This window comes from Microtus oregoni, unplaced genomic scaffold (genome assembly GCF_018167655.1).
Source record: "Microtus oregoni isolate MIOR12 unplaced genomic scaffold, Mior012 000029F_ref0000214, whole genome shotgun sequence".
NCBI classification, from domain to species: Eukaryota; Metazoa; Chordata; class Mammalia; order Rodentia; family Cricetidae; genus Microtus; species Microtus oregoni.
Window position 1 is genome coordinate 12,282,998 of NW_024543088.1, and position 20,222 is coordinate 12,303,219.

General features: G+C 45.8%; 1 protein-coding gene across 6 annotated transcripts in view; it reads left to right on the forward strand.

Moving 5' to 3' along the window:
- Positions 1-20,222, forward strand: part of Fry (FRY microtubule binding protein) — a 388,874-nt gene that overhangs the window by 137,783 nt on the left and 230,869 nt on the right. For 5 of the 6 annotated variants that reach the window (XM_041677844.1, XM_041677843.1, XM_041677846.1 and 2 more), the window contains exon 1: positions 7,076-7,540. The exons of the other annotated variant lie outside the window; for it this stretch is intronic. In XM_041677844.1, the coding sequence (XP_041533778.1) occupies positions 7,471-7,540 (70 nt within the window). In that variant the 5' untranslated portion in view covers positions 7,076-7,470. Of the gene's footprint in view, positions 1-7,075; positions 7,541-20,222 lie in introns of those variants that run through there. 6 annotated transcript variants of the gene reach the window in all.

The following is a 20,222-nucleotide window of genomic DNA, read 5'->3' on the forward strand; positions in this document are numbered from 1 at the left end:
ACACACAGAGATCTGCCTGTGTCTGCCTCCCGGGTGCTGGGATTAAAGGCGTGTGCCGCCACCACCCGGCTAGCGAAGTGTAAGTTTCCTATCAGCTCTTCTGCTGCTGCTGTAATAAAGCACCATGGCCAGAAACATCTTAGGAAACAGTTTATTTAGGCTTATGGTTCCAAAGGGTTAGAGACCACGCTGGTGAAGACTGCGCAGCAGCAGGTGGCTGGAGCAGAAAGCTGGCTGATTACATTTGAGGCCACAGCAGGTAACAGAGAATGGCCGGAAGTGGGGCCTTGCCGCGCTCAAAGACCCCACCAGTGTTGTACTTCCGCCAGCAATGCTGCACCTCCCAAAGGCTCCATAGCCTCCCTAAAGAGCACCGGCTGGGAACCCAGTGCTCAAATACCCGAGTCCATGGGGGACATGTTTTCATTTAAACCGCCAGAAGTAGTAAGTTTGTAGACCAATCTAGGGACTGCAGAGACTGGCTGCTTTGGCAAAAGTTTGCTTCCCAGCATCCACATGGTGGCTCACAACCATCTGTAACTATAGTTCCAGAGGAATCAATGCCCTTTCCTGGCCTCCTTGGATACCAGATGCACGTAGTGCTCATGTATACACATATATGCAGACAAAATACATACATGCATATATATATTAAAATCTTTTAAAATTAACGGCTTCATATACATAGGTGTAGGTTGGTATACACAGTTACTTTAGTAGCAATCAGGGATGGCAGGGGGCAGGGGTCCCTCCCTCTGTTGCAGGCAGCACCCCTTTCTCCAGCTTCTCCTCCTCTGACTGTAGGCTTCCAGGGACGTTCTGCACCTGACACTTGTGCTCACCGACCAGCAGGACCATGTGAGCCGCTGTAGTTGACAGACAAGATCACCGAGGTGAGGAAACGCTCGGCGGCTTTGCCGACAGCACACCGATGGGTACCCAGCGCAGACTCCGCTTTGACGTATGGGGCCTCGCCCCCTCTTTCTAATGCATACATTTTGGATATTTTTAAAGTCACAGTTCAGTATCTGTAGCAGAGTCTGCGGAGAGGCCCAGTTCTCCTTTCTCAGGATGGAAGCCTGAGGCAACCTAGTACCAGAGGTCCTGTTTACTTTCTTGCTATTCCTAGGCCAGTCCAAGAGGTGCCCAGCAGGCTGTCTCTGGTTCAGCTTTGTCTTTGTGATACAATGTAGCCTGAGGCTGTTAGGTGCTCAATAATCATCACTTGTCACCTTGGGTAACACGGGGAATATGGAGGGCTGGTCCCTGTGCCCACAGGAAGTGAGATGGATCACGGTTTCCCTCACTTCCTGCTGTCATTTCTCAGGGTCTTTTATTGCCTTATGCGTAGAGAGACTTCCCTGTGCCCCATGTGAGCTCACTTGTCCTGGTGCCTGTTTCCTTATAAAACTCCTTTGCAGAGGAGCTGGGTAAAGAGGGATTTAAAACTGGGCTCTGCTGCTATTTTAAAAATGAAAACCATTTTAGGAAACATGATTTTCCTTGTTTGTGTCGGAATCTACTCAACAGCAAACTCTGCCTTAATGAAATTCCCTTGCATTCAGAAAAGTTAAATGTATTTCAATCCGTTGGGGGAAAATTATTCGTAGTGTTTCCAGCACTCACAGAGCGCGTTCTGAGTGGCTTTGTGTCTGACAGTGGGGGTGTTAAGGAGCGGGTCCCCACTCCTGACACAGACCCTGTAGTGTCCTGAGATGTTTGTGCTCAAGCCTCCCCTAGTTAAAGTCTCTTAACTCGAAGAGATCAGCAACACTTCATTTAAAATGGGTCAGAGCAAAGTTTATCAGTTATTCTAACACTTGATTCTCAGGCTTTCTCTTTGTGAGGCTTCTTTTTCTTTCCCCCACGTAAAGAAAAATGACAGTGTAGGCATAAGGCTCAGTTGTGGAACCAGTGCCCGAGAAGTCCAAGGCCCTGAGTTTGATCCCCAGCACTGCAAAATGATGGGGGGCTGGGCAAGGAAATCGGTCCTGTCATCACCGAGATCAGCTCATGCTATTTTAACTCAATCTAGGTGATGCTTAATTTTCCTCAAAACAGATTTTGTTGTTGTCATTGTTGTTTGTTTGTTTATTCTTCAAGATAGGGTTTCTATGTATATCCCTACCTGGAATTATGGAACTCACTCTGTAGGCCACGCTGGCCTTGAACGTGGAGATCTGCTTCTGCCTCCTGAGTGCTGGGATTAAAGGTGTGTGTCCCCACCACTGCCCTCATGAGAACAGATCTTTTTTTTTTCTTTTTTCTTTTTTTAAAATACATTTACTTATTGACCTATGTGGACATGTTTGGAGGTCAGGCATCAGCTTACAGGAGTTGAGTCTTTCCTTCCACCATGTGGGTTCTGGGTTGGATCTCGGGTTACCAGGCTTAGTGGCAAGCATTCTTACTGAGCCGTGGTGCTGGCCCCTCAGAGCAGTTATTACATGATGTATGGTCATGGGACTACAGCATGCATCAGACTCCTTGGGATTTGACACCGCTGAACAACTTTTGATAAAGCCGCTTTTGTGTATTTGTTGCTTGCAAAGCATCGCTTCTCTGCCTGACTCTGTGACGGTGACAGCACGTGGTACTCACCTGTCCACAGGGAAAGGTGACACATTCTACCCACTGGGAATGGTTTCCAAGGAAGGCAAGCATCCAGATGGCCTCACTTTGTTCTACTGGTCTACTTTTTTTTTTAAATGTCATGTTTCATTATTTTTTTTAAGATTTATTTATTATGCATATAACATTCTGCCTCCATGTATGCCTGCACACCAGAAGAAGGTGTCAGATCTCATTACAGATGGTTGTGAGCTACCATGTGGTTGCTGGGAATTGAACTCAAGTCCTCTGGAAGAGCAGTCAGTGCTCTTAACCACTGAACCATCTCTTCAGCCCCTGGTCTACTTTTTTTTTTTAAGACCACACATTTTAGCCTTAAGAAATGGGACTACAGCATTGTTCAAAATGCTAGGAACGCATAAATAAAATATGAATTAAAATATAAACTCACTATACTTTTGTTACATTTATTTATTTATTTGTGTGTGTGTGTGTGTGTGTGTGTGTGTGTAAATCAGCAAACAACTTGTGAGACTTGGGTCTCTCCTTCCACCTTGTGGGTCCCAGGGATAAACTCAGGCCATCAGTCTTGGTGGCAGTCACCTTGACCAGCAGAACTGTCTCGCTGGCCCCTGACTATGCTTCTGTTAACACATCTTCCTCTAGAGGTAGCAGGTAACCTGCATTAGGTACGAGGAGTGTGCTCACTTAGCCTCTAGTGTGTTTGCTGCGTGAGGACTGTGTGCTGGGAGACACAGATTTTGCAGAGGGGAGAGAGAACAGATGGCGGCTGTAACAGGGACAATGGCGGAAGAAAGGCAAGTGGCATCGAGTCTGAGATTTAGTCCAAGTGCCCTCTACCTCCCCCATCCTGCACTGTCAGTCAGTAAGTGGGGACCCTGGGGACACGTTGATCACTCCCTTCTCATAAAACGGACTACTGGTCCCTTCTGTGCCACCCAGCACTCCCACCTGCCTGCACCTGTGTCTTGTCCTCGGCTGACACCGTCCTGCAGCAGAACGGGCAGAGCCCTTTCTACCCTCGACACGGTGAGCTGAGTCGGGCTGGATTTTCTCTGCAGGCATCCGACCTCCACTCGGGTTCATGAGTCCCTGCAGAGACACAACCTGTACAGTGTATCAGATGACTGTGAAAAATAGCGGCATCATTCTCTCGGCCCTGGGGAGCAATTCCTCATCCAGGAAAAAGCCTGGGACGTGGGCAGCAGCGAGGCCAACAGCTATCAGAAGTTCTGGACATCTCTTCCCGAACTTTCTTTAAGGAAGTTGATTCTCATCTCACTTTACAATTAAAAGTGATGGGATGATGCTAGTAACAACAATGACAATGTGAACTAGGTGTAAATTGTGTCAGATGTGTGGCTTTCACCTTATGTTTCTTTAAGCCTCAATTTTCTCGTCTGGAAAATGGGCTACTCGTAGTCCCTGTCCTGCAGGTTTGAAGTGAGGATTAAATCTGATTTTGAAACGTGTACTTTAGATCAGCATTTATGTGCCGTAAACGTAGATAGTCTCTTCAATGTAGCCTGTGTCTCAGGCTACTTCCTGGGCTCCACCCCCCCGCCCACACACATACTCTCCCACCCACAGCAGCCTTTGATACCATTCCTGGCCCCCTCCACTTTTCCTCTTATCTTTCTCTCAGCCACCAGTGTCTGCTCACTGTCTAGTCTCTGAGACTTTTAAGCACCGAGCGAGCCTTCACTTTCAGGGGTGTGCAAGCCGAGCCGGCTGGAGGTTATCTTAAATGACAATTGAAGTTAGGAAGCAAGCCAGGGACTCGATCCGATTTTATTGTTTTACTTCAAAGTGCCTTTGTTTAGGCGTCTACAGTTTTTTTTTTCATAAGCCATTCCCCTGAGAGAAAGGTGACAAAGGGATGCAGTTCTGTCCCAGCATGTTGCAGGTGTCATTCCCTTTGATTTGCCAGCCTTTGACTGGATCAAAAGGCCTCTTCTGTTCATTTAGCTTATTAGCTTATTATTTTAAAAATGTATTTATTTTTATTTTATGTGTGCTGGTGTTTTGCCTGCATATTTGTCTGTGTGAAGGTGTCGGGTCCCTGGAACTAGAGTTACAGAGTTGTGAGCAGCCATGTGGGTGCTGGCAATGAAACCTGGGTCCTCTGGAAGAGCAAGCAGTCAGAGCTCTTAACCGCTGAGCCCTCCCTCCAGGCTGATATATATATCCTCTTTAAAGGTAGTAAGATAAATGATTGGAGCCTGATACAAGACAGCCAATTCACTTTTCACAGGGAAAACTAAATGCTATTATTTTTCTTTTTCTAAATAGCTTTAAGGTTTTTTTTTATCATGGTTCCCTTTGAAATGTAGATGAGTGGAATTCTTGACGAGGTAGTATGTTCATAGAATCCCTGAAAGCTTTTTCAAAAATCAGTTGGGATTTTTCTAAAGAATTTATTCATTCTTACTTTATGCGCACTCAGTGTTTTGCCTGCATGCTTATCTGCACACCACGCATGCAGTACCCGTGGAAATCAGAAGAGGGCACTGCTCCCCAGAAACCCAAGTAACAGATGGTTGTGAATTGCCATGTGAGGACTGGGGACTGTACCTGGGTCCTCCGGAAGAATAACTTGGCCATCTCTCAAGTCCCAAACTAAGATTTTAAAAGTGTATATGTTTAAGGCTGGATGTGGTCGCACATGCCTATAATCTCAGCACTCAGGAGGGAGAGGCAGGTGGATCTCTGTGAGTTCGAGGCCAGCCAGGTCTACAGAGTGAGTTCCAGGACAGCCAGGGAGACAGAGAGAGACCCTGTCTCAAAAACAAACAAGCAAACAAATATCTAGAGTGGCAATAAAGAAGAGTGTGCTTGCTTATTACAACTCCAACCTACTGTCCCCCAATAATTATTGTTGGTATTCAAAAATAATATACCTTCTAGTTCACAGAAATGGTTTTACCTCAGAAAAAAAGTGAGTTCAGCATAGTAAACGCAATGAATAAAATAATAAATTAGTTCAGTAAGTAAAACATGGGAGGAGGTACTAGGTGCAAGCTACTGGGTTGAACTTTTCTCATAAGGCCATTTACTCTCTCCAAAAAGCACAGGAAGTGGATGCATTGGTTATGCTCACCATATAGATGAAGAACAAAGGCCAAGCAAGGGAGTGGGTGCCAGGTGGGAACGGGGCCCAAGATTCATGGTAGCATTTACTCAGTACCCCTGAGGCCAGTTCATTAGCGGCCTCCTACAATGGCAAAAGTACCAACCCAGTTACTCATAGAAAACCTTCTGATCCTATTTTACATAGAACCCCTACGTTCTCAGGGACTCTGATAAAGGAAAATGAGCTCATCCCCAAAGTATGCATCTGAATCAGAAAGACCCCAGCCCGAGGACTGACTTCAGGAGGCCAAAGCCCTCCCAGCAAGTTGAGCTAGGATTGAGTGATTCAGTGCCCACCTTCCCACAGAGTTTGCAAATGTGCTGATAAACTAGATCATTCCTAGAAGTGTTACTTAGTTTGATTTGGAAAGTTCTTTGCTTAAAACATAGAAATTATATTATCATCTTTCATTTCCCAAATGAGTTAGTAAACTAGGAAGCCTTGTTGCGTTGGGCGGGGGGGTGGAGTCTGCACATTTGTGGTGGGGGTTAAATCATTATTACATATCCATAATTTATAATTGGAACCTCTCAATCATAAATGTACTGGGGAGAGGAGGGCACAGTGGTTTGCAAGATGACTTGTCAAACGTCACCCTGATAGAGCATAGCCAGTCATTATTAAAATACAATACTCTTATTTAATCCTCCCATCTAGTGTAATAATAACGCGAAACAAAGCCGACTGGAACCAGGGCACATGATATCAAGAATTCATAAAGGAGAAGGCAGGAGCCTATTGCCTTTGAGTCCTAGCTTCTTCATGCTTGTGAAATAAAGTGTATTGGGCTGTATGACTCTTAGAAATGACAACACGAAGAACCCGGTCCATGGTGGAATCCGGGCGTTCCACAGACAAGCCGATTAAACTTGTGTACTTTCCCTTCTGGCGCATGCGTTGGGGCTCAGGTACCCCTCAGAAAAGCCTGCATTGCACAAAATGCAGATGCCCGTCTGCTCATCATAGAGGAGGAAGGAAAGGCCAGCAGACGTCTGGCTTCTCGGTTGCAGCAAGGCTGACGGACTCCCCCCCCCCCCACGCACACACACCCCTCCCCAAACACTACTGCATCCAAATGCAAGGGTGCAGCTGTCTTACCGCAGAGTGCCGCAGTTGAGTATTTTCAGGGACAGACACAAGGGGAAATCGCAGCCCGAGCACACCCGGGCCGCTGCCTGCCAACCTTTCTGCACTGAGGAGCCCCGCGCCAGGCAGCTGGCAAATTTCTTGTCCCCGTCCCTGGGGCTGCGAGGTGGAGGCTGGGTGGGAGCTCAGGTTGAGAAAGGCAGGGGCTGGGGGCGGGGCTTCAGCCCATCCCTCATCAGGGGGCTGCCGGCTGGACAGCCAGGAAGCCCAGAAGCCGTCGCTCGGTAGGTATAGCAGATCTCCGTGCAGGTGGGGCCTCCTTGCTACCGTACCTGGCTGTGGCTGAGCATGTGGGCGGCCGGAGGCAGGCAGCAGGTATTGCTGCTCATGTTAGCTCTGAAATGAAGCCGCTGAGGCCTCTGCCTCGGAAGGCTTGCAAGGGAGATCAGCACCCAACAAATAAGAAGCCAGCCCTGGTCCCCGGAGGAGGAGGAAGAGGAGGAGAGGCTGTGCATCCCACTCCCGGTGTCCTTTAAATGAGGAGCCTGCCGCTTTGCTTCTGACCCTCGCTTACATCACTAACCTGTGACAGGCACATCTCCACGCCCGGTACCTGCTCCTCCAACAGCAGCTTCCAGTCCTCTTTGTATGCGGCAGACATGGCCAGCCAGCAGGATTCCGGCTTCTTTGAAATCAGTATCAAATATTTACTGAAATCCTGGAGTAACAGTGAGTAATAGAACATAAGCTTTTTGTTATTTTGTTTTCTGGATGCTGCTGAGGTTAGAGAACTCAGATCCGAACTGGACACATGTTTGTAAGCTGAGGAAGTTTCTCTTTCTCTCTCTCTCTCTCTCTCTCTCTCTCTCTCTCTCTCTCCCTCTCTCTCTCTCCTTCCATCTGCTGTTAAAGTCAGAACGTCAGAGTCTGAGCTAACCTTCTTCAACTTCGAAGGCTGCAATAGAATTACAGTAGATTTTGTTTGCTTAAAATTTCTAGAGATAGGGCAGGTCAGACTCTGGGGAGGGCAGGCTGGGCATTCCAGGCTGCACTGCCTGCCTGGTGTTTATTCGGTTTGGTCAGGCTTTATCTAGATATCTGTGAAGTGCAGTTTAATCGGAGGGGTGTGGCAGGGTGGCAAGTACTTTGGAATTGTTTTATTGGGGTATTGTCTGAAGAGAGGCAACTGCTTCCGAGTCCAAAACCTAAGACTGATCTTTGCTAGGCTCAGCCTCATTTGCAGGTCCATTTGCTCTTCCTCCAGTCCCGGTGGATGATGTTCAGGATGCTATTTACCGTTTGCATTTCTAGAGATCTCAGTTGCTCTGGTCCAAGCATGCATCTCTGAAAGTAAACAAGTGCCATTCTGACCCAAATGGCTTCTTAGGCTATGAGAATGCCAGGGTTCCGAAGTGGCGTTTCTGACCTATATACTTAAAAAAAAAAAAAAACAAAAACGATCCACTCTTTCAAAAGGACAACCTCCAAGCCCTACTGGGTCTGGGTTGAAATCAGGATGAGGCCTTCGGGTGCTCAGGAGTACTTTGTGTTTTTCTGCGCAGTTTCAAAGCCCAGTGTGCCCCAGTATCAGATTTGGGCTTATTTTGTACAAAAGAGACTGCTGAGTCTTATCAGGTGCTTGGCTGTTTCAGAATAAAAATTTGTTTCTAAAAATTATTTTCTGTATTTTCTTAGGTATATATTCATTAACCCGCCTGGACTCGGGAAGGGTGGCACATGTCTCCACCACTCATGACCTGTAGCTAAAAATTGTTTTTATGTAAACAAACTAGGCAGGGGAATTGGGCTGGATTGTTTGGAGAAGCGTGGAGTGCCTGCTTGGAGATATTTGGGGGTGCATCTCGGGATGATATCCACAGAAGCCATATTTCCCGGGTCACTGAGCCCCACTGTGCACTCGGGGCTTGTCTGGACTGTTTCTTTACAAGGAGGGGGGACGTTTGGGAGCGATACTGCTGCTTTGTTGAAGCCATAAATCATTTAATTTGGGTTCATTTTTTATATACTCCATGCTCAGAGAGGAATCTTCCTTTGTCTGTCTACCCTTTGATTGGTGAAAAGAATTTGACATCCTGGGCACTAAAGAGAGGAGTTTGTCTCGATAGAAAAAAAAAACAAAACAAAAAACAAACAAACAAAAATACCTAACAAGTTTGATATCTATATGTGGATTTTAAGCTCTGTTTGGTTATCCCAAACCCTGTTTCCTTCTACCAGATTTTGTCAAGCCTTTTGAGGGGAAATTATGCTGGGCCAATGGCTGATGGGATTTCTTTACAGCCCCTTGTCCATCTTCAGATGCCTCCAGACAAAGTAGATAACTGCTTCATTTCCTTAAACTCCTTGTTTATCCTTACATCCCCACACCAGGAAATGGTTTGAAATGATGGTTCATCTCAACTTTGAGAGTATCTGTGTCACATTCCGGTTCCTCCCAGTGCATTCAGCCAAGATGTGCTGAGTTCCCCACTGCATGCCAGGCTGCGGGGTGTGCGGAGGCAATGGACACAACACTGCTCTGTCTGTCTGTGTGTCCTAATTCCTTTATTTCAGGACGATGAAGTTCTTGGGGGTCGGGCGGGTCTGGATGGTTTAGACTCCGGTCTTAAGAGAGGAACAGGAACTACGTTAGTGCTGGTTGCAACACTTAGCTGCACACAGCCAGGTATGGCTCTCCTCTCTAAGTTTTACATGTTTCCAGGAGCAAAGAGAGAGAGGAATTTGCCTGTACAAAAGACAAAGTGGAAAACAGAAGCCTCGGGGCTTCGTCTGTGAGTGTAACCTGAAAGGCTGCATCCAGGGCAAGCAGCTAGCCGCGTGCTTGCGCACGCCCGGCTTCCCAGGTTGGAAAGGCGAGGATGCCCGCCCACATACCTGAGTGGAGAGCCAGTCCCCTAATGAGATGGTGGTGCTTATTTACACAAGTGCAGCAATTAAAAAGCAATGAAACGATTCTGTAGCTACAGCTGACTGCTTTACTGGGCAGTAGGAAAGGGAACGATGACATCATAAACACTCACAGGTTAAGGTTTGGTAGCGAAAGGGCGCGTTGTGGGACGAAATGTCATCATATATATATATCTTTGTTTCATCAGAGGGATTCAGAATTTCAATGAAGCGCACTTGTTCACTTGTTGCTGCCTGGCGAGATGAATTAGTTTCCACCTGGTGGCCTTGACACGTTCTTCTTACTGGGCACAACGCACCACACCCACCCTGTCCAGCTGCCCTTTGGTTTGAATGAGGCTGGGACTTGGAGTGGCCCTGCCGTCCCGCTGTCCTTATACAGACCTCACTGGTAGCTTTTCCTTAACCTGCTTGTACAAGTGTCCTGATGTATCCAGGCCTTCCCTACCTGATCATCTGTGTCCCCGGGTGTCCGTGACCCTGGCCACCCATGGGCTTCTCGGCCTCACCGGGATTATCCACTGGTCTTCTAATATCAAACTCTGCTCCCCATCTCCCCCTGGGCAGTATCTTCCCTGGCCTCCCCTAAGGCCTCTGCGCCCATCATCTGACTTCTCTCTCCTTGTCTTCCTGTCTCCTGCAGTCCAGTAACTTGTTCCCACATCCCTGGCTGTTCACATCTCCACCCCATCTTCTGGCAGGCTCCCACCACAAGTCCCAGAGCCAGAGGGGCTTGCTGCCAGTCTTCCAAGCCCTGTGCTTGTGTGGCCTTGGATCAGCCACTGACTGTGTTTTCTCATCGGCAAAAAGGAAGCAAAAGTAATGGGTACCTCATAGGCATGGGGTGTTCAGAGGCGGAGTGCTGGGGTGACATCTAACATACTGTAAATGTTTGCTAAATGCTAAAATAATACAAATGTATTCTGATGCTTATCTGCCTTCTGAACCTACGTAAAATGTGGCTTTTAGATCATTTCCCTCCCTTGGCATCCTCAGTGGGTTAGTTTATGAATAGTCTAGTCAACACCTACTTCACCCCTGGGCAAGGAAACACTATGCAGAGATGACAGCTAGGATTGACTTTTAAACTTTACCCCTTTTTTTTCTATCTCAACAACTGTCAGCTGCTCCTGCTTTCCTTAAATGTGTGCCTTTCAGCCATGTGGAGGTGACTGCCTGGGAGTGTCCCGGTGGCAGGAAGTTGCTTTAGCCTTTAGGACAGCTCCAGAAGTCTGAAATGGTTAGCTTCAAGCTGCATCGCAGGGTAGGAGAGTTTACACAGAGAGAGTGAGTGTGTGGACCTCACCGTCCGTCTGGAAAGTCTAAATGGCTTCCTTGTGCTGCTCATCACCCCAGGACTCCCAGCGAACACTGGCCCAGTGAGACAGGGAAGCGCGTTCAGAATCACCGTGCCCTTTCCAGAGCGTACACCCTTCCTGTGGTCTCTGGCCAGTCCCGCTACCCACTGAGGACGGCGTCTTTATGTTCATAAACCCCTTAGACTTCCCCACACAATGACCTGCTCTGGAAAAACTGAATGACCTCATTGCATAGGGATTGGTGTGCACCAGAAAATGGCTAATGTTGTTCTAATGAAGCTCGTGTGCACCAACAGAACCAGAGTCCAGGTTCTGACAAGTTGTGGTGAACTAAGTCACTTGGTAAGTGTGGTGACTCGTGGTTGTAATCCCATCACTGCAGAGGCAGAGTTCAAGGTTGTCCTCATCTGTGTGAGACCTATTCTGAAAGAGAGAATGGAGAGAGAGGGAGAGAGAGAGAGAGAGAGAGAGAGAGAGAGAATATTCAGCCAGAAATGCTGGCTTGATGATGCTGGTTGTTGGGCCAATAAATCCCAGGCAACTATGAATTGGTTGTGAAGCTCTGCTTACTGATGATGGTTAGGTATATGGCTGGTGAACCTCAAGGGCACTATGGGAAAGACCTTTAATAAAATTGGTTTAAAGATGTGGAAAATTAAGTTACCCAAACCTATCAATATGTACAGTTCAAATATAGACAGATTTTGGGATGTGAGTGGTGTGTGTATGTGTATGTGTGTGGTGTGTGTGGTTTGTGAGTATGTGTATGGGGTGTGTGTGTGTGTGTGTGGTGTTGTATGTGTGTGGTGTATATATGGTGTGTATGTATGTGGTGTGTGTGGATGTGTGTATGGGGTATGTGTGATGTGTGTGTGTGGCGTTATATGTATGTATATGGTGTGTATGGTATGTGTGGGGTGTGTGTGGTATGTGTGTGGTGTGTGTGTATGGTGTGTGTGGTGTGCATGGTGCTGTGTGTTTGGTGCTGTGTGTGTATGATGTGTGGTGTGTATGTGATTTGTGTGTGCTGTCGCTGGGATTAGAACTCAGGGTTTCATTCAAGCTGAGCATGTGCTCCACCACTGAGCTGCACCCCAATGACCAAGCACTGTTGTCTTCATTTAGCGGGGGAGAGGTTGCTGCATCCCTGTCCCTGTAGCTCATAGCTGTATGATGATGGCATACTCACAGAGGCCACCACCGGTCACTTCATGAGAAACAATAGCTCACCCCGGCATCCATGTTTTCCAGGCAGAAAGGAGTCTGTTGCTGGGTTTGTTGTTGAGACAAATTGGAGGTGGTAGTTGGCAGGTCCAAAGGAAACTTGGGGCTATCTGTGAGGCCTGCTAGCATGCCAAAGTGCATGCTGGCCTCCAGGCTCCTCAGCATCACAGGTGCTGTTACAGAGTTCATGTTGGCACCCTGGCTCCTCTCAGCTCTTCTAACTCAGCCCCTCCCTAAACTTCTCCAGCTCACGGCTCCCCTCCCCCAGCTTCTCCTTCCCCTAGACCCCTGCTTTTTCAGCTGTCTGCTCCCTTGGCCCCCTCTCTGGCCCTCTCCTTTGTCAACTTTCTTTGTCTTTCTTGTCCACCCCCACCCCCCACTTCTCTTGACCAAGTCCCGTCTGCCCACCACGTTCAGGTCACTCTCTCAGCTCTGGACTCTTCCAGATGCCCGTGGCAGTTCTTCCTCATATCTACAGTAAAAAGGTTCCCCTCAGTCACACCCTGGAGAGGTCATATCCTCACCTTATACATCTGGTGCCCAAACCCTCAGTTTCTACGGTAGTTATTGGTATTTGTTTGTTTTAAATTTAAATGCACGACCCAGTAACATCAAGGCAGACTCTGCCTGGGCAGTCCCAGTCCCAGAATAATAGACTCTGCCATTCTGTGTTGAATACTCTGCTCAATGACTTATATATAGGACAGTCACATCATTATTCAGCCAAAACGGGGACACTTTGGAAACTGGAATTTAATAATGACGCAGGAATACTGTCATCTGAGACTCTTTTTGGCAAAAGGGCCCAGATGATTGTTTTGCTGTTGTTGTTGTTGTTCTTTCTAATAACCCTATGGGCTAAATATTATCTACATTTTATAAACGGGGGCAGGGAGGATTGAAACTTGAGAATGTGATTTGTTGGTTCAAAACCAGGAGATCCGTAAGGGCCATCCACCCCTTCCCCAACACTGAAACATTGATTACATTGTTTTGTTTGTTTATTTTAGAATATTTTTATTTTTTATTTTTTTTTATTGAAAAAAAAATTTCCGCCTCCTCCCAGCCTCCCATTTCCCTCCCCCTCCCATTTCCCTCCCCCTCCTCCCACTCCTCTCCCCCTCCCTCTCCAGTCTGAAGAGCAGTCAGGGTTCCCTGCCCGGTGGAAAGTCCAAGGTCCTCCCCCCTCCATCCTGGTCTAGGAAGGTGAACATCCAAACTGGCTAGGCTCCCACAAAGCCAGAACATGAAGTAGGATCAAAATCCAGTGCCATTGTCCTTGGCTTCTCAGCAGCCCTCATTGTCCGCCATATTCAGAGAGTCCGGATTTATCCCATGCTTTTTCAGTCACAGTCCTGCTGGCCTTGGTGAGCTCCCAGAGTATTTTTATTTTTATATGAGTGTTTTGCCTGCAAATATGTGTGCACATCACTTGTGTACCTGGTGCCTGTGGAAGCCCAAAGAGGGTATTGAATCCCCTGGAACTGGCGTTCAGAAAGACAGGAATCGCCTTGTGGGTGCTGGGACTCTGACCCTGGTCCTCTGGAAGAGCCGCCAGTGCTCTGAACTGATAGGAGTCTCTTCAGCCCCTCTATTGTCCTCTATTGTTTTTCTACTTGCCTGTAGGATCAAAGGAGCAAGAGCACTGTTGGGAACATGGTGTTTTATAGCTATTTAAATTTTTATCGGTTAATACTTCTGCCAGTTCTTAGCCTCAGGCATACCCATTCTCCTCCCTTCCTGGGTGCTTAAATGTTTGCAATGGATTGATCTCTCTCTCTCTCTCTCTCTCTCTCTCTCTCTCTCTCTCTCACACACACACACACACACACACACACACCTTTTTTCTCTTCTTGCTATGAAGAACCTTCTCTAGGAGAAGCCTCTTGAAAGCCCTAAGTTCTACGAGTGTTCTCCATTTGGTTTTCAAGCACTTTAGGGCAGTCTACCCCCGCCCCCATCAAAAACATGCACATATAATAAGATTATTTTATTTGCTTATTTATTTATTTTGGTGTTTCAAGAGAGGGTTTCTCTGTGTAGCCTTGATTGTCCCGAAACTTTCTCTGTAGACCATGCTGACCTTGAAATTAGAGATCTCCCTGCTTCTGTCTCCGGAGTGTTGGAATTAAAGGTGTGTGCCACCACTGCCAGACAGATTACTTCTTTTTTGTTGACTTGTTCCTATTCTGAAAAGTGTATGCCAATACTTAGGTGGCTCCACAGCTGGGACTGTAACTTAGTAGTATAGTGTCTAGCTGGCTTTTGTGAGACCCTGGATTTGAGCTCCTGCTCAAACAGATAGTAGGTAGATAGATGATAGATAGATAGATAGATAGATAGATAGATAGGATAGATAGATATGATAGATAGATAGATAGATAGATAGATAGATAGATAGATAGATAATAGATGATAGGTAATAGATAAGATAGAAGATAGATAGATAGATAGATAGATAGATAGATAGATAGATGATAGATAGATAGATGCATAGATATATAGATAGATGATAGATTGATAGATAAGGTAGATACATAGTTATATAGATAAATAATAGATTGATAGATAAATAGATGAGCTAGATAGATGATAGGTAATATAGATAAATGGATAGATAAATAGATGATAGATAGATAGATGAAAAATAGAGCTCCAGTTAAATGAATTAAATAAAAACATGTGTATACTTTTAGCTTCTTTTAGAGTGGTTTTTTTGCTTCTATTACTGAGGTTTTTTTGGCGGGGTTTATTTCTTTTTAGAAACCATAGTAGACTGCTAGTTGGCATTAGTATTGAGGTGAGGAAGAATGTTCCCATTTTCTTTTGACCTCTGGGGCACTAGGCCCACATAGATATACATTCAGGAAAAATACTCATACAAATAAAATAAAGAAATCTTAAGGAAACAAAAGGAATTAAAATGCTGGTCTGAGAGGCAGTAGAGAAACGTGACCTGAATAATTTTATAGGTTGGGAATCAGCCCAGAATATTTGAGAAAATTGCCGGGGTTAGGATGCTCCAAATTACGAGAAGTACCCTCTGAAGGACGCCGTTTCCAGTCGTTTGAATACCCGTGACTTGTTACTTACTTTGGGATACGGTTTAAGGAACTGAAAGATTGCAAACGTCCTGGTCGTTGTATTAGTGGCGTTCTACATTTTTTGGCCTTCTGTAATATTCAGTGTGAGGTGGACTCAGATGTGGGCTGGAGCCGGTGAGGAGGGGCCTTGGCTTTGGAGGGGGCTGTGCTCTGGTCCATTCGTGAACCCCTCTGTGCAGACCTTGCTGGTTCAAAGCTCTGTGTTTGTGAGACCCCCAGTGTCATCTACAGATACCTCGCCTGTTTCAATGAACTCATTATGAGCAAACCAGCCTCTTTCCAGTGACTGGATGATGATGTTTAGTCCTTCCTCAGTTATTTCTGTCTTAGGAGATATTCATATGGATCATGAAGATATATGTTGTAACTTTTTTCAGGTCAGATTTACATGAATAAATAATGTCCTTAGTTAAGTACTTACCTTTGATTAAGACTTTAAAAATGCAGTGTAGGGCTGGAGAGATGGCTCAGTGATTAGAGGAACTGGCTACTCTTTCAGAGGACCAGGGTTCCATTCCCAGCACCACTTGATGACTCATAACCATGTAGCTCCAGTTACATGAGATTTCACATTCTCTTCTCTGGCTTCCCTGAGCTCCAGGCATGCAAAAGATGCATAGGCATATATGTAAGTAAAGCATCCATACACATAAAAAATGAATTAAAATTTTTTTAATGCAATGTAAGTTGGTATCTGTCACTTAATTAGTTCAGAGGAGCCAGGCCCTGGTGGCGCACGCCTTTAATCCCAGAACTCTGGAGGCAGAGGCAGGTGGATCTTTGTGAGTTCAAGGCTAGCCTGGTCTACAGAGCAAGTACCTTGACAGCCAGGACTACACAGTGAAACCCTGTCTCGAAAAACAAAAACAAAAAGGTAGCTCAGATGTAAATCTGACTTTTAATAAATGTGTTAAGATTTTCTGGATTTATTAACTTTCTTTTTTTATTTCTGTAAGGCACTAATTTATTTATTTCTTCTGGGATAATTTTCTTTTCTGAACTCTGAAACTTCTATAATTTTCCATAATCATTGCTGTGGTGTAACTAACCAATACGAGTACACTACCCCAGCACAAAATATCAAGCAACCATTTCCTGGAAATGTGGTGGCATTGGTGGAGCAAGTACTTAGGCCAATCTCATTTTGCTTCCTACTCTCTCTTACTTCATAGATCCCATCCAACAATTTATTTATTTCCATTTATTTAAGCATATTACTTCATCCGGGAGTGGTAGGGTATATGGATAAGAAGAGTGTCTTGCCTCCACACCTCAGAATTACCTACTTTTATTTTGTGTGTGTGAGTGTTTGCCTGCATGTATGTATAAACACCATATGCACACAGTACCTGAGGCAGTCAGAGGTGGCGCCAGATCCGCTGGAGCTAGAGTTACAGATGATTGCGAGCTGCTTTGAGGATGCCAAGAATCAAACCTGAGTCCACCGCCCTTCGTCACTGAGCCATCTGTCTGCCCGAGTTACTTAGGCTGGAAGGTTGCCGCTCGAAGGCTTGGAAAAGCAATGGGAATGGCCTTTTCTGGTATTCCTTTCTGGTCTTTTATATGGGAACATCTGTTTACTTGATTGCACCACCAAACTTTCTATTCAAGCTTGAGTTCTTGGGTGTCACACTGATGTGTCCTGCTGTTTCACAGTGCGAGACATACAGGGCAAGCACTATTCGATACCTCTTTATTAATCATCACATGTAGGAGGCGTGCACTGTTCTGCAGCATCACAGATGCACTGCACCGGGATTTAGGGGTGTTCATGCCGAAGTCCCCTTGGCTTTCAGAAACGGGGGAATTGTCCCCCCATTCAGAGACCGTGTGCAGAGCAGGCCTTGGAGAGCGTCATTTTGGAGGACTTGTCTGATAAGTCCAGTGATGCTAGCTTTGTATATTTTTACATCCTCTGCTGCAGAGGACATTTGGAAGGAAGCCTGGTGTTTACAGGGCTGGTTTTATAAGAACATTCTGAAATATTTTTCCTAGCAGGATGGCTAAAGAAGAAGATATAGAAGTTCTTTATTTTTTTAAATACTTATTTATTTATTATGTATATATACAATATTCTGTCTGTGTGTATGCCTGCAGGCCAGAAGTTCTTTATAATGGACCCAAAAGGAACACTTGCCTAGATTTTATTAGATGTGGAAGCATTTTAGATAGGCGTTTCTAACACTAAAACATTGGGGAAAGAAATCACCTTTGTTTTATTTGTGTATTTATTTGTGGTCCCCCCCCCTTTTTTTCTTCCTTTGTTTTGGCAGCATCTTGCTATGTAACCCTCTCTGATTGACTTAAAACTCACGACACAAAGTGTGTAGTGACAATCCTCCTGCCGCTGCCTTCTGATTCCTGAAATCACCAAGTTCCACTTCTATGTTTTGCTTCTTGGTTTGTGTGGGTGGTGGCATTTTGAGTCAGGTTGGTTGATGCTTGCTGTACCACCAAGCTGATAATTACACTCTTGGGTCCTGTAGTTCCTTCCACCGGACTCTCCAGAGCAACTGGGATCATGGGGTACACACAGCAAGCTGCCAGCCTTAGGAAAATGTTTGCACCTGAGCCAAATTTAATGGCAGTTACGCTTCATTTCCGAGAGGCTTCATTCCTCTTCAGTGTGTCTCGGGGATTAAAGAGGTGTATGTGTGCGCACGCGCATGCCTCCAAGAGGCAGAATAAATTACATATTTCTATAAGTTAACTTCCACGATCCCACCACTTACCTATAATCTTACAGTCAGTCTCTCACTGAACACACAAGCACAAGCGTTTAAAATGTTAGTCGCCCAAAGCTCCAGATGCTAAGTTTATATTCTCCCAGCACATCGACTCTGTAATGAGTCTGATTTTGCTTAATTCCTGTCTACTGTGCAGTCATTTGATGAGCCGCAGATGGAAGTTGAAGCCAAAGCCACACCGTTTGGCGAAAGCTTTGCACGCTGCTCTAAGAGTTTGTTGTCGTGTCAATTTAAGGGAATTGAAATCCTTTTCAGGAAGGCATTCAGAGCTACATGGAGTGCTGTTTATCAGCCTTAATTTGATATACAACCCACACCGTTTCTGCCATTCTTTTTTTTTTCATTTTTAAATTTATTTATTTATTAAGGATTTCTGCCTCGTCCCCACAACCGCTTCCCATTTCCCTCCCCCTCCCCCCGATCAAGTCCCCCTCCCTCATCTGCTCGAAGAGCAATCAGGGTTCCCTGACCTGTGGGAAGCCCAAGGACTGCCCACCTCTATCCAGGTCTCGTAAGGTGAGCATTCAAACTGCCTAGGCTCCCACAAAGCCAGTACGTGCAGTAGGATCAAAAACCCACTGCAATTGTTCTTGAATTCTCAGTATTCCTCATTGTCCGCTATGCTCAGCTAGTCCGGATTTATCCCATGCTTTTTCAGACCTAGGCCAGCTGGCCTTGGTGAGATCCCAATAGAACATCCCCATTGTCTTAGTGTGTGGGTGCACCCCTTGTGGTTCTGCCATTCTTAATCAATGACAAAGCACATAGTAGTTTGGCACTGGATTTCTAAGCCAATGGTACACGATCAAGACTATGGAAATGTGTAATTGAATCCCCATCCAGCACTTCATGACATCAGAAACACTAGCCTGATCTCTTTGAATATAGCTTTAAATGAGTAAATATGTATTTTGGCAGCCCAGGGAAAGGATAGGGTATTAGATTAAGTAGGGAGGCACTTTAGTAAAATTCCATCCGAACCTTGTATTTATGTAGGTGGGGCTTGGTCATCCATAAAATGGTTTGCTAGTTAGGCGGCCAGTCAAAATGTTTCCACTTCGGGGTAAATTCTTGGGTTTTTAAATCTGTGTTGTGTGTATGTGTATGTGTGTGTGGTGTAGGATGTGTGAGATATGTGTATATGTGTGTGCATGTGGTATGGTGTGGTATACATGTGGTATGTGTGCAGTGTGAGTGTAGTGTGGGGTGTGTGTGGTATGTGTGTGATGTGTGGATGTGTGATGTGTGGGGAGTGTGTGTGTGGTATGTGTGTGGTGTGTATGTGGTGTGTGTATGTGTGATGTGTGGTCCGTGGTATGTGTGGGGAATATGTGTCGCCGTATGTGTGAGAAGTGTGGTTTGTGTGTAGTGTATGTGGTGTGTGTATGTGTGATGTGTGGTACTTGGTATGTGTGGGAAATATGGTTTGTGTGTGGTGTATGTGTGGTGTGTGTGTTTGTGTGAGACCTTGGCTCTTCCCTCTTACTTCCTTATGTAGACAGAACAACCTGGCTCTTTGTCTCTTGCTTATGAATACGAGGTGGTTTTAATACTCCCACTGAAAACTGAGTCTTGTGTAAACATTGTATTTATCAACTATTTCTGCTACTCCATGAATGCTAGGCTACAAGAGCTTTGGTGGGGGATGTTAAAGTTTACTGATCAAAAGGAGATGGACTCTCAGACCTGCACAGCTTCCTAACCTGACTTGCTTTTCTGTACCCTGAATAAGAGAAAAACTGTCACCCTGTGCAGCCTACCAGATTCTATTGTTCACACACACACGCACACACACACAAGCACACACAGAGACACACACATACACATACAGAGACACACACACATGCACACAGAGAGAGACACACACAGAGACACACACACATGCACACAGAGAGACACACACACAGAGACACACCACACATGCACACACAGAGACACACACACAGACACACACACATGCACACACAGACACATACATGCACACACAGAGACACACACAGACGGACACACATGCACACACAGAGACACACACACATGCACACACAGAGACACAGACACACACATGCACACACACAGACATATACATGCA